This window comes from Epinephelus moara, chromosome 6 (assembly GCF_006386435.1).
Source record: "Epinephelus moara isolate mb chromosome 6, YSFRI_EMoa_1.0, whole genome shotgun sequence".
NCBI lineage: Eukaryota > Metazoa > Chordata > Actinopteri > Perciformes > Serranidae > Epinephelus > Epinephelus moara.
The window spans coordinates 9,850,760-9,866,109 of record NC_065511.1 but is presented as its reverse complement, the minus strand read 5'-3'; the positions used below and the strand labels follow the sequence as shown (position 1 = coordinate 9,866,109).

Sequence of the window (15,350 nt, the reverse complement as noted above, 5' to 3'; positions counted from 1 at the left end):
TACAGATTTTGGGAAGACACCAGCTACACAGAGCCCACACAGATGCTACCAATGAACAGTCTGTTCCCTTACACACCATCATTCAAATAAAAAGTAAATGATGTTCACCTGTCAAGGGGCATGTAGGCGTTAAGAATGGATCCAGCCATTGCTTTGGTGCTAGCGTTGTCGCTGATTGTGCCCAGGCTGACGGTGCCAGACTCGCCGCTCAGGCTGCAGCGCTCCTTCTGCACATCGGCCTGCACCTCCAGCCTGAGAGCATGTCAGACGGGAGATTAAGACAATGCAGGAAAGGAACATGAAATTCAAAGTTTCTCCAACATTTAAATCCCATGGCATGTGTTGCTGTGCCAGTACCTGTTTAGGTAATTAACCATGGCGCTGCCAGAGAGGCTGCCGGTGATGCTGGCTCCAGCCAGGGCCATGGTGGATGCTGTCTCACTCAGGTTGTCCCTGATGGCCCCCAGACGGTCCATGTGGCTGCCACTGGCACTCAGGCTGCCTGTCAGCCCCCCAACACTGCCTTCACCTATACTGGGGTTGTTCCTGGTGTCGGCCACTGATGTAGTATCTACAGAGAAGGTACAGAGATAAAATAACTTTTAAAAATATAATAATAACGGACAGAATAAGTCAATCTCAATTAATCTCAATCAGGAACAAAAAGGCAGTATGTACTGGGTCAGCCTATTGAATATCTGAGTGCTGATGAATCCCATACCTTTCCCACTAGCCCACCTGATCGCAGAATACCCCTTACGCTGCCTGTGTATGTTTCTACTTTATTGCTCAGAGCGTTTAAACATAGCGTTGATAATGAAAAGCAAAAGACTAGGATCAGGTGAGCCATGAAATATGAGCCAGAATTAATTTTTCAGCTTATTCGAACACTGCATGAACGCAACACGAGGCTGTGGAGGTAACTGGGATGTCTGCTAATTAGCCCGCAAAGAACCACACATAGTTGGTCAGTGGTCAGTTGGTTTCTGTAACATTGTGTTATGTTTACGTAGCCTACCTACATACAAATAGGCTGCTGACTCAATGCATTAAAATGAACATTTTATCTTTAATAATGTGTACTTATACATGACTGGTGATGCACTGAAGAGAAGTTTGTGGCGTGGGCAGCACCAGCTGTCAAACATGCATGTACTATAAAAGAGCATCATGGAGGAACTACCACCATATTTTGCAAAAAGTATCAAAACTTCGGGTGTTTACACGGTTCAACACATTTCATTTATATGTTTCAACTCAAAGGAGCCAATACTGTGAAAAGAATCAGCCCACCCATCACTTGCTGTGTCTAAAAATTTCAAAGTTTCAGGGAAAATTTTTCTAAGACACCATGTGCTTTTACCCTCACAAAAGAGGCACAAAGACGACCTTTTTCTGTACAAGAAGAAGAGCGGAAAAGCACTCCACATCTGTGGAACCAGCAGCAGATTTCATTTTCAAACAGGGACTCAGTCGTGTACGTGTCAGCAAAAGGCAAATTCTGTTGTTTGCTGACTTGGGCATAAACACACAAAGTCACTTTTGGGTGTCAGTGTGGAGGGTGGGGGTTATGTTGGGGGGGGGGGGGGCTTACCGGTGGCAGCTGCCCCACTGCCAACATTCATGTCATTCTCGTCGTCAAACTCTATGCGAACTCCTTTGCCATTCCCAGCTGAGACGCCACAACCTCCGCTACGGCACAGCGAGATGGGCACCACACCATAGACATAAGCCAGCATGATGGGAACTCCAATGCCTGGGGGGTGAAAAAAAGAGAGAAACAGAGACACCAGGGACACGTTAGACCAAGGCACTGAAGAAAAACAGCGGAGGCCACTGTTGCTGACGCACGCAAATCAAAACAGTCTAAATATCCGTCAGCTTTTCCATCTTTATGTAACAGCTCATAAAAAAAAATCTAATTGGCTTTGAAAACAAACTTTTGCATGATATGAACTCTAAGATTAAACAAAAGAAATTCCTTAAGCTAGCAAAGTCAAACAAGGATATGTCAATAAAGAGCCTCAGACGTGCAGAGAGCAGGAGCAGAGGCAGAGACACAGAGAGAGAGGAAGGAGGTAGGAAATGTTGGGAAACAGACTGACCGACAGTGACTGCAGCCACCACTGGAGACACAATGACAGAGAGAGTTACTCCACCAGCGATCACCAGGTTCCTCTTGTGGTTGGAGATATCTTTGCCTTCATAGCGGTTATGAATCTGACAGAGAAAAGGGAAGCAATGAGACTCACACAATCAGACAGAGGAGACTGAGAAGTCTAACTTTTCATAACTAGTATCTAAACCAGCTGAATACTGACTCATGTGTTGTGGCCTTTGAAACACCACATGAGAAGAATGCTGGACCAAGTGTGGCTTCATTACATGTTAATCTTGTGTAACAACTGATGTGATGTTAGTGTGCAATCATAGCCGAGAAACAAATAAAGGGTCTATTGCAAGTCGCTCTCATAACATAAATACCTTTGCACATGGTAGCAACCAAGCCAGAGTAGGAAACAAACTCTTCAGTCTACATGCTACATCCACACTAATACATTTTCCTTTGAAAATGCTGCTGACCCCATTTTAGTTTCAAAACCCCAGGGTTAGATTTAGTCTGGACAGGTGGAAACAGAGACTTTTGGAAAAAATGACACAGACACTCGTTGCTTATCGATTGGGTCTTATCAGTCATGACATGTCAAGCCAAAACAACAGCTGGGCCTAGATACTTTTGGAGATTTTATCCGTCTTGTGTGGTTGATGTTACTCCTTTCCTATAACCATGGTTTTCTTCTGCAATGGATAATGTTCCCAGTACCGCTCTGATATGTCTCCATATTTGCTTTGCAACAAATCCCAATCTGTTTTCTGCCACCTTGACCACCTTACACACCTTATACAGTCGAAGCAAAGCAATATCTGGTCTTACTTTACACCATCTGTTACATTTTCTGTAACTAAGCAACAAAACTTAGACAGTCTGCTTCCTGTGTACATCGGCACGAGCATACCCAGGTTACATGAATGGTCATGTGATATGCATTTTCAGGTGTGTTACCATGGACAAAGATTAAGCCTGAAACCATGCTAAAATGCTTGTGTGTACTGAGATGGTTTATGTGATAAAACAGTTTACAATGAACTGTATTATTGTGGATGTGGCCTACAGTGAGACCCTGCAGTGTCAGTAGTAACCAGCCACTATATCACAGCTGGCTAGATTTTGAGAACAGATTAAAGCATGTAAAGGAGTAAGTAATTGCTAAGTCTGCAAAAACTGGCGCATATTATGAGACTACAAGAAGCACACTTGGAAATAAAGAATGAAATTACACAAGACTGAAAACAGCAACACTGGAATAGAGCTACAAACGACCCCATAAAAAAGACCGCATGACTGACGGGAAAAAATTGACTGTATTTACAGTTTTTAAGTTTAAATTAAGGTTAAAAAACTATTGCCATTAAAGATTTAAGTGAAAAATATATATATAATTGATTTGATTGACAAATTTATTTGCTGTCCCAAACCCAAAAAAAGCACAGAACAGACACTGTAAATATGCATTCACACTTACTTCCCCCAAAGACTGCTGGTTGCTGTTATCACAAAATTCCTGCTTTGTAAGTAAACAGTGACAAAGTACAGCTGTTATGACACGTGACCGTGGTCCAATTAAATGGCCATGGCCTTGGTGTGGTGATTTACCAAGATACAGATTTAAAATCAAGACTGAACAGCTACATTCATCCAGTGCGTGTGGAATGCAGGTGATTCATGCTCAGATGTTTCACGTGTCATGTGATCGCTGCTGAATGTGGTCTGGTTTTGTCGGGGAAAAAAAAGTTTGTTGGCTCTGCCTTCTTGGCAGGCTTAGGAGGGGATTTCTGCAGAGTCTGAATACTTTCTTTTTGTTGTAATGAGAAATTCTTACTGAACAGACTGATGAGTGATATGACACTAGCACAAGCGTACAAACACAGACACACAAAAAAAACAGGGCGGGTTACTGACAAACGACCTCAGCTGGCTTCAGATAAGTTAAGGGCCTGAGAAAAATACATGACAGTATGTGTGCTAGTTTTACAGTCTAACTAGTTAAGTTACTGATTGATGCAGTGTGATTACTTCTACCACTGACTAACTGTGATATGCATAGTTATGTAACACTGACTGTGTTTACAACTGAAACGACAGTGCTTTAGAGTAGAATTACGCTTTGTGGGAAAGCAGAGCAAATATTAAAACCGATGTATCTAAATGTAACAGTCAGTTATGATAATCCAAACAGCGCATTGCAATCACATGTTTGAACAGTACATCTAAACAGTGACAGACCCAAATGAGTCAATGTTCTGCCTCATCCAGGAAGTGAAAACTACAAGAGGAAAACTTGAATGTCTTCCAGACTACTGTGCATGAATGTGTCTCCAGAGTCTTACCTTCCTTCCCACGTACACAGGGATGCCAATAATCATGGCGGGGATAGCTATGCCGGCGATGAGTGCAATGCCGACAGGGGCACCAACAAGTGTTCCCAGTTGCCAAAGAATCTTTTTCTTCCTGCTCCATGGCTTCTTCCCCCAAAAAGTACAGCCTGATGGACTGAGTGAGGTAGAGGGGAAAGATTAAGAAAAAAACAATAACAGTAACAACATTTAAACAGCTGATACTGTTAATAGGTCTTCGGCTTTTTCCATCCCTTGTTACACAACTAAGAGAAAAAGTTTCTCCCTGTGAAGAAAGCTCTGAAGTGTGCCGGCTAGATTTGTGGCTGTTCCAAAAACACTTTCTTTTAATTTGGTCTGACAGGTCAGACACTTTAAGAGGTAGAGCAACCAAACTTGCTGGACAGGTTCCCAATCTAAGCCACTACACAGGCAACAAAACATCCATCAACCCACCAAACCAATGCAGGAGCAACGTGACTACAAGTTGTGGGCTGCCACCAATAAAAGTGTCCCACACAAATTTCACAACAGCAAATGTAACAATTTTCATTGGCCTGAGCATTATCTGAATCAAAATCATGTCTTAACATGTCTTAAAATGGGTCTGGGTCTGTGTCTATGAAGACCTGTGTGTGCAGTTGGGCAAACTGACCTCAGGTAGTGCAGGTCTGAGATCTCCTTCATGCAGAGCCAGCAGAACTCACAGCCGCAGACGGCGCAGGTCATGTGGTTACAGCTGCCGTCGTTCATCTTGATGATGTAAGCAGCACAGCGCGGACATGGCTTAATGTCATCAGCTAAAAGGCAGACGGATGGAAAGAGAATAAGATTTTATTGTGCGTAATATAGTTCGCCGACACATCTGCCATACATCAAACTAGTCATGGTCGGTTAGGTAACGTGTCAAACTTCATCATGGAGAGAGAGAACATTTCATACAAACAATTTGTCAAAGACAATTCTAGATCTCAAGCGGTTAATTTCCCAATTTCCCCAATCCAGCTCCCACTTAGAGGAAGAACTATGCAACATCATTACACTTGCGGTAATCTACTGAATATAATCTATGCTTATGCTTAACTATGTGTAAGTGATTTGACAGACACAAGTAGGATAGATACAGAAAAAGTAAAGCGCAGCCAACCTGCAGCTCCGCTCTCTTGGCTGTAGCTTAGGGAGGACGAGCGGACTGTCCTGAGGCGGAGGCTCTGAGCTCTCTGCTGTCGTGCCGCATCACAGGTCTGGTTGGGATGCCAGAGCTGCTTACAGTGGTAACAGAACTCTGTGCCACAGCCATCCCTGCCGCACGTGATCTTAGGACAGCTGGCGCACCCGAAAGCGATCACTGCATATCTGGCAGGAGACAAACATAACATATCAGGCCAAAGTTAAGATCCAATACCCCATCATAACATCACAGAAAGAGTTTTGTCTGAATGCACCAAGGTCACTGGAAAAAAAGTCTCCAAGTACAAATGAAACAGCAGTGAATGAATATAGTAAAAACACTAGTTAGATGCAAAGATGCTTATATAATTACATGTAAAATAGAGGAGCTGACAGCAAAATAAGACTGCTGACATTTAAGAAGAGGTGATGCAGAACTGTGTTTAATTTTTTCAACACTTACACTGATGTATCTGGGGCCTATGTTAGCATTTACACACACCACCTTAATCGATCTTCTTATATTAATGAGCTTCTAAACTGGCAAACTAGACAGCCTCTTTGTCTCCCTCTTTCCATCAGCATTGTGATCCAGGCAGCAGAGTTCTCCCGACATGAGTAATGATGCTTTGTCCATCCTCAATCACCGTGTTGACCGTATGTGTCATCAGGTAAATGCCAAAGTAAAATGTGTTGTCACAGATGTTGATTTATGACCTTGTAAAAATATCCTGTGATGGATTTTTGGTTCCCAATCTACTGGTGTTGCGGAGAAAACTACATCCTTAATTGATAATGACAGGGTGACAAAGGAGCACACTTTAAATACATTCTCTTCTCACTTAAACAACACCCTTTTCCGAAAACCTAATCCTTGTGCTGTGGATGCTGTTTGCCCCTAATGCCACTAATCTCACAAGAAAGAGTTTGTATTTATAAAATAATTTAGAATTATAATTCATGTACTTCAGTTTTTTTAATCAGTTAATCAGTTTAATTGTTTTAAAGCTACAGTTGAACTTTTATGAAAATAACTTTTTGTCATATTTGCCAAAACTGTCACTGCATCCACACAGTAGTACATGAGACAGTTTGTGTAAAAAAAACTTCCTCCTCCTCCTTATGGTGTTTGTAATAGTATTGACAATAATCCAAGGTGACTGAATGGAAACAACCAATCAGAGCCAGGGAGTCACTTACACAGCTGTCAATCATGTCGATCACTGCTCATGAACTGAAGTCTGTCAACCAAGCAGCACAGATCAAATACGAATCAAGATTCTCTTACTGCATTGCCCTTTTCTCATCTCAAAAACATACAAAACATATTTCAGTGTACTGTTAGCTGTTAAAAGGAGAAAGTATATAAAAAACAAAGAACAGCCCACCAGTCTGAACAAACTTTTTAATTTCACAGCTAAAAAGTACACCGAAATATGTTTCTGAACATAACTGAGGCAAGAAAAAGGCAATGCAGTAACAGAATATCGATATGTATTTGATCAGCACTGCCTAGTTTGACAGTTTGATCGCAGTTCACGAGCGGTGACTGACAGCTGTGTTAGACTTCTCTATTCTGATGACTGGTTTTCATTCTTGCGGTCGATTCTTCCAAATGCCATTTGAAGCACTAAGAAGAGGCAGAGGAATATTTTTTTCCCAGATCATCCGTCTCGCACTACTGAATGGATACAGTGACAGTTTCAACAAATGTGACAAACAGTTACTTGTATAAAAGTTACCAACTACAGTTTTAAGCAGAGCCTAGAGTAGAATCTACAGCTGTTGCCAGTCTCCCTGGTTCCCCCAGTAGCTTGCAGTGTCTTCTGCGATTAGATGTGTATCTACATGACACACCACAGCACAGCAAATCCTAACATCTCTGACAGATTGAAAGTTGAGGTGCGATGCATGATGCTTTCAGCCAACAGACAGGAGACAAAAGCACGTAGTGCTGACGGAGACAATGTTCAAAAATAAGAAAAATCCATCTGTTCAAAGATGACAGCTGCAAAATACTGGCAAGCCACGTTCCTGAGGGAAACCCTGGATAGTGTGACGTACTTGCATCCGACTGTAGCAGAAGCCTCCCAGTCCCTCTGTGACTGACCTAAGATTAAGTTTCAATCACAAAGTCATGAAGAGCCTGGGAGACTTCCTCCGCTGTGGATCATCTTACTCTGTTAAGTACTGAGTCCACAATGTAGACAGACAGTGAGGAATCACAGAGACATGTCAATCTTATTTACAATCATTGTCAGTAAACCACCAGCAGTAAACATTATGCAGACTAGGGACCACAGAGGACTGGAGAGATATTAGGGAAAGAGAAGACCATGGTAACTGTAACACCAGTGTCCCGTTTCAATAAAAGGACAACACTACATATCCTTCCTACCAGAGAGCTTGGAAAACAAGGTACTACTTAGATATGCTAGTATCTGACTCCGGCAGTGACAGTTCAACTGTTAGAAAATAAACAATTGTATAACCAGTGATTAATCTATATTCTATTAAATAGTGTCAGAATAATACACCAATGTGTCAAAAACTTTCTTTCTTTTTACATCTTTTACCCTGGCTAGGACTCACTTGTCTGGCTGGATGAGTGGGCTCAGGCCCAGAACCTCTCTGATCCCTGTACAAGCTGCACCTGATTATGTGGGCCAAATTACTGAAGGCTGAAGCTATTGTTTCCAGGAGGAGGCCACAGGCGTCTGGTACAAATGTGCCTTCTATGCATATCCCAAAGTCCTCTGAGATAATGCACATAAATAACTGCATAATAAACTGTACAATGTTGACCAAAGCCTCTGAGATGCAGGAAAAAGAAACAAGCAAGTAGAAAGGACAGTGTAGAGAAAATAAAGAAATAAAATGGAAGGGCCATCACTTAAGACAGTTAGCACACCAAAAATAATAAAATCTTGCCTCCTAGCACAAGAGATACACCTTTGCTGTCTGACAAATGTGGACATGAGAGAACAATTAACTTAAAGAACTAGTGCCATCTAAGACTGGCTCAACACTGTACAATGTTACGATTATTGTCAACAGCCATCTGACCTCAAACACTCATTCATTCAGTGTCTGTTTTATTTAAGGAAACGTTTTTTTAGTAATCTGTATACAAACTAAGAATGTGTTTGATACATTGCAACTGCTACTGTAAGGTTTCATTTTACTTTTCTTTGGCATTGTCAGCCTGTGGTCTTTAACTTGTAAGAAAAGAAAAGAGAAAAATAAGCTGAGCTCCATCTCACTGACTGCCACCTTCGATTCAACACACTCAATTGGCAGTATGGCCACTGAGCTAATGGCAACAGTGGTGGACATGCTGCAAAGACTGCAGCCAGTCGTCAGCCACAATGCCTAACAAAAGTCAAATGCCTTCTGAGGTCCGACTGTTGGCCTGGAGTCAGGACCCTTGAGAATGAAAGGACTGTTAGCTGAAGACAGCAGAGGGGAAAACAGTAAAAAAGATAATGTGGCAAGACTACAGATGGCCAAAAAACACGTCATGCCTCTGACGTTCTTGCACCCTTAAAATATATTTGCTACTATTCTGGTCAAGGTTACAAAACAGGACATCCCAAAAAACAAAACAAAACATACAGTTGTACAGCCAAGTGTCCAAGGTTACTATGGCTCCTGAAAGAGGTACAAACAGTACTTTAAGAAAAGCTGTTGGGATTGGTGGGGGGGGGGGGGGGGGGGGGGGCGGCTTTATAGCTACCTGACCTCAAACAGTTCCTGGAAGAAAAGGAAATGGCTGCACAAGAGAGAAAGCAAAAAGAGGGAGAGTTTTAAACCTGATAGAAACCAGTTCATTAAGGCAGTCTGCAAAAGGACAGTGATTATCCCAAATAAGTAAATCTTTTCAGGCAGCAATGTGTTATATGTCTGCCTCAAGCATCTTCATCCCTGGTTCAGGGTTGTCTTTACATCTCAATAGTTTATGCTTTGATGCTTACGGCATGGCCACAAGGTTCCAATGGTTTTAAACTTCATCCTACAGCATTCTTGTGAACCTCTTTGGATGCACATATTCTGGCACATTATCAGTGTTGTATCAATGGGTGTTTCAGGTTTTGCAACAACCTCAGACAACCTCAGTCAACCCGACAGAAGTTGATTGGCATGTGTTCAAGTGGCATTCTAATGACGTCACTCTTTTTCAGCCAGAGCCATCTATAAGCATTCTCTGCTGCCTCAATGTTGTTGCTGAAAAAAAGAAAATCATAAACCTACCCTATGCAGCCCATCATTTGTTCAATCAATTTTCAATAAATGTGAAATGTGGACTCCTCTTTACTTTTATGAGTTATGAAGAGCCAGCAGTTAGGGCACTTTAGACAGATGCCAACTCAGCTCCATATAAATGAGGTGCTGATTTGATTTGTCAGTGAGTTGAAGTCACCATTTGACCCTGTAGGGCCTCTACAAAGTCACACTGCAGTGACAGTGTGAGGGACTGGGTGGAAGCAAGCCAACGAGCCATCACTCAGGAAAGGGATTAGACAGCAAAACAGCCCAACACTACTGGATTACTGTTTAAGCCCAGACACACCAAACCAACATCAAAGAACTAGTGGCAACGAAGGCCGACTGTTGAGTTCGCTCTTGTCACCTGTGTCTCAGCCAAAAAGTTGTAGTTGAAAACACCGCAAAAACTACAGCCAAAGACTAACTATTATGTGCGTTCTGCACCTGCGTGAGAGAAAATAACTCTCCACAGCAGCAGGCGGCGGTAATCTGTATTCGTCTTTCAAAAAGGGAAACCGGAAGACTGTCAGGATGGATTTAAACTGGTTAACCAGTTAGCACATTAACAACACACATTAATGTTGAAAGAGGAAGTGATATTTACCATGCATTGGTGAACAACAACACAAGTAACCACGAACAGTTTCTGCTAAAGAGCGCAATGGCTAAAAAACCTTATCTTACCTAATGTAACGAGTTTGTTTTCATCTCATGTAATATTGACTGTAGCCGTTTGTTTGCTTCCTCTACTACCATTTCCCTCCTTGTCCACTGAGCTGAACTGCCAATCAGAGGGATTTCACTCATTGACAGGCTCTGCCAGGGTCAACTCCGATTTAACACTCTGAATCAGCCAATAACAGCCAACTAGGAAAGACAAGTGTCAACGGTGCAGGACACACCGCAACAACTAGAGCAACAGACGCACGCTGATGGCCCAATGCCCTTGCTTGAACCGCACCCACCTTTGAACACCGTCATTATTGTGATCTCAACAACACATTTGTAAAGTTTTGTGACTGCATCTTGCACAGTTGTGATGCTATTGCTTTAACAAAATCTGTTAACTGACAGACAGACAGACATAAACACCAGGCAAATTATTCAAGATCACTTCTGTGCCACTTCCTGCTAAAATAGGTTCCTCCAGGACCACATTTTGCCATGATGACACACATGCACACACACTCATAATGTGAAAACAATACCAACCCTGTTGTCACGGTTGGTATAGAAAGGCAGGTAATGACACAGACATGGTACAGAGAATACTGGTGGTACAGAGACAGACAGGCTGAAAGAGTCTGACAGAGGTAGGTGTACCATGGGTGTTTCTGTGGTGTAATACACAATGCATGTATATTGTGTGCTGTCATTAAACTGTCAGTGAGGAGACAGGAATTCTATTAAATATCTGTTTCAGCCTTTCAGTCCTTCTCGCCCCTTCTGTGCATCTCTTCCTCCATCACTACCTCTTTTTTGTTGTTGTTAGGAAGTAGATTTAATCTTAATTTACTCAAGGAAAAAACAAATGTTCTTTTTAACTCCCACTTCAAGCTGTGGGGGGTGCACGTTTGTACCAAGCAGAAACATAACTTTAAATAGCTAAAAGGCAACAAGAGAACTGTTCTTCCAAGTACTGCAGTCATATAGTAATCAATAAAAACAAGTACAAGCAATAGTATGTGTAAGGAGAAATTCTTATTACTTTAACAGAGCATACTTCAGATGAGTCTGTAGAACTTAAAAAGTAGTTGTCACTGGCTGCACAGCGCAACTTACTGTGCAGGTTACTGTTTCAGAGTGGTGAAGAACTGATTTTTGGAAAAAGTGTCATTTTATCCAGGTGCGAAACTACTTTAAATTTTATCAATTAAAAAATCGAATCAAATCAACTTTATTTATATGACAATTATGTGTTATCGGATTGGTGCATAGGCTTGCATACTCACCAATATCTGATCACGCATTTTAGGCAATATCGGACGCATTTCCAATACTGGTAATGGTATCGGAACAACTGTAACAAGTACCCCACTCTATCTCCTACACCACATTCAACTTCCTCAAAAGGTCGTCCTGTGACATCCTGCACATACGGGCACACATCTACTGGAAGACGCATTCTACAGATAACCCTGTATGTCGTTCATGGTTTACATGACATCATCAGTGTGAGCTGCATAAGAGTGTATGTCATTGTGGCTGTGTTCATTCATTGTGTATTTAAATTCACTTCTTACCCACAGTCGGGCGCAGGGCACCAGCGGCAGTCAGGGTCAGCAACAAGCCACCTCCTCAGCATGAACTCCTCATATTTCTCCATGAGCACCCGGTCACCTAGGATCATGCGGATGTCATGTGGGTTAAAACGCTCTGAGCACTCAGGGCAGCTGATGTTGACACGCGACTCTGAGATCTCAATGCGCAGGTACTGGCGTAGGCAATCAATACAGGAGCGGTGGTGACAGGTCATGATGTCAGGGAAGCTCTCCCTGGAGTGGCGCAGAAGGCACAGCGGGCACTCCAGTAGCTCTCCTCCCACTCCAACCCCCGCCTTCGAGGAGGAGGAGGAGGTGGTAGAGGAAGAGGGCCCTGAGGCAGATGAGGTGGAGGCAGCAGCAGCAGCAGCAACAGAGGCAGCTCCGGTCCCAGCCACAGAGAAGAAGGCAGAGTTCTTGTCATTACACATCTCAGAGTGGATGCTCTCGATGCTGGCGATGCCATCCACCCCCCCAAGCCCTCCAGTTCCAGGGTGTTGGAGCTCTCGGGACCTTTGGCGCCCTGATTTGGGCTCCCGACCTCGTCGGCGGAAAAGAGAGGCCAGGGATAGGCGCCTCTTCTTGGGGGCCTTCTTCACAGAGGGCAGAGAGATGGAGGAAGCAGTGGACTGCAGGTCCCGGTCAGAACCCATCACCCCACCACTACCACCACCCAACTGCTGGTGCTTCTGCAGGCTCATCTCTACAGAGGGAGGGGAGGGGTGCGCCAGTGGGGAGCCAGGGCCGGGTAGCCTGTCCCGCACATGAGCAGGGAGGTCTGGGAGTGGGATGGGACTGGGAGAAGGGGTAAGGTGGTGGATGGGGGAGGGGGAGGGTGGTCCAGGGTGGGGGGACAGGGCTCCGGAGGGCCCGTCTGTGTTTAAGACATGATGGCTTCTCCTGATCAACCTCGTGGTCACATCTAATAGCCGGATTTTGGCGGAGGGGTGGGGGTCACCTGCTGCAAAAATGATGCAACAGAACCTGAGGAGAGCAAAATAAGAAAATAGTGGGAAAAGAAACAAGAGGGGAGGAGAGAAAAAAAGAGTAGGAGGAGGGACCAGAGGAAAGGAGAGATTTTAATGTTAATATTCAATTTCAGTACCTACAAAGTCACAGTGTGAATGCAGTGAAACAGAAATACAAAGTCATTTTTCTTTCTGATACATTCTTAAAAGCTAACAGCAATACATAAAAGTGTAAAAACTAAAAAAAAGACAATAAATCAAAACACATCCTGCAGTTCTGAAAGACGTGGAACATTATTTATATTCCACTCCACATGGCTTTCTAAGCCATGCGAAATGCATTTTCATATAATATTTGTGAAAACAGATTATTTTAAAAAATATGAACCTGAAACCATCATTTCAATTTGAAACATTCATATTTACAAGTTTGCAGTTTTCTTCATCCCTGCCTTTGCTGGCACCTTGCTTCCTATCTTTAGAGGAAGCCCCACAAACCGTCAATCAGTAGAATAGCATGAAACTTCTGGCAAGACTGCACGGCAGCTTGCACACGTGCATCCATGTGCACAATGTACAAACAGGGATTTCCTTGTAGACACATTACTCCATAGCACTACTAGTTGTGTCCCTTTAATATACATGTATATTATCTATGCTGGAGGACAGTATGACTCATAAAATGTCACAAATCTCCTACTTAAGATAATGTTTTCAATTTGATTCTCGATATCACATTAAACTAATGAGCAGCAAGTCTAGTCTGTTATCATCACCAACATATATGACCAATGTTTCATACTTGGGTCATGATTCAACTGAGCCATTTCCATCCACTGACAAAGACCCTTATATCCTTTATATCCACTTGTGCAACTGACAAAGACCTTTACATGAACACAAAGTATGCAGTCTTTTCTCTCTATACAAATATGACTAACATTCTCTCATGATGGCCTAGGAAGTCCATGTGAAGGACAGCATACTTTGTGTTCAGTGACATTAGTACTGTAAATGAAAATTAATTTAGGAGTAAAGGTAATTGAGAGCATTTTGTAAAGCCTCACTTTAACTGTGGTTTGATAAAAAAAAACTGTCCTCAGAAATAGACATCATCCTGTAAGTAGATGTTTAAAATGTAAAATCTGAATTAACTACGACGGCACATTAATGTCAGTGGACTGCTTTTGACATGTATTTAATTCCCTAAGCGAGGCCTTCCAATAGGCCAATACTTATTCAGAAAACACTGCACTATTCCTACATCTTTTACAGTTCTCTGCATTTTGCTCTGCCAGCATCACATTTGGCAGAATGCGGGTTTGCATAGCTGATCAGTGCGTCAGTCACAGAACTGAGAGGTGAGGACAGGAGGTTGACATCCTTGGACAGTATTGACGCAGATAGACAGCGCTCTGATGTGTCTGTAAGATCAACAGTGACAAGGCCTGGGCCCAGACCGTCATCTGCTGATATAGGCAAACAAGCAGAAGTGTGAGATAATGCACAACTGAGTAGAGCGAGGCTTTGCCTCGGTAGACCGGTTTCTGAAGCAGCAGGAATTCAGACAGCAACTACTGTAGATCACAATTGCAAGGGCAGTTGCATAAGTGGATCATATTAAGTTTAATGGCAACCAGTCTAAAAACAAACAACATTTCTATCACTTGAATTTTCCTTGTGACATAAGGATATCTAGGGGACATAAATAAAACTACATGGTGACAGCCTGAAATGAATCACCAGAGCAAAACAGAAATACTATGTTAAATGTCAAACACAATGGTTTCAAAATTACAGCCAAAGCAAATAAAGCTGTACAGCAAAAATAAATATAAACCTGCAATATCTTAAAATCATGTAATCTAGCCCTACAGGGAGCAAAGCATTGTTGTAAGGCTAAACACAGGTCAAAACAGCAGAAAACTTTAGTAACAATTCACAGTAATAAAACCTAAATTAATATGTTGTATTCCTTTAAGATCTTGCATCTGAATTTTGACGGAACTTCGCTTGTTAGATCTGTTAATTTCACAATTTCCTGTATGACAAAACATAGTTACTTCACTGTACTCTCCATGTGTGAGCATGCTTGTGTGTCTAGTCACTCCACAAAATGATAAAATCAGGACAGATGGCTTCTGAGCCAATCTGATGACTGTTCTGTCCACTTGAGAATTTCACACATTTGAGAGGGTGAGAAACAAAAGAGCCAAAGAGACGGAGACAG

At 42.5% G+C, this 15,350-nt stretch overlaps 1 protein-coding gene across 1 annotated transcript in view; it reads right to left on the bottom strand.

Moving 5' to 3' along the window:
• The window catches only part of LOC126391192 (E3 ubiquitin-protein ligase RNF19A-like), a 31,402-nt gene that overhangs the window by 1,947 nt on the left and 14,105 nt on the right, over window positions 1-15,350 (bottom strand). The window contains exons 2-9 of the mRNA XM_050045765.1: window positions 12,135-13,136; window positions 5,603-5,811; window positions 5,111-5,255; window positions 4,450-4,612; window positions 2,106-2,220; window positions 1,595-1,756; window positions 358-571; window positions 109-252 (exon numbers count right to left, since the gene is read on the bottom strand). Of these exons, the coding sequence (XP_049901722.1) occupies window positions 109-252; window positions 358-571; window positions 1,595-1,756; window positions 2,106-2,220; window positions 4,450-4,612; window positions 5,111-5,255; window positions 5,603-5,811; window positions 12,135-12,853 (1,871 nt within the window). The 5' untranslated portion in view covers window positions 12,854-13,136. The remainder of the gene's footprint in view (window positions 1-108; window positions 253-357; window positions 572-1,594; window positions 1,757-2,105; window positions 2,221-4,449; window positions 4,613-5,110; window positions 5,256-5,602; window positions 5,812-12,134; window positions 13,137-15,350) is intronic.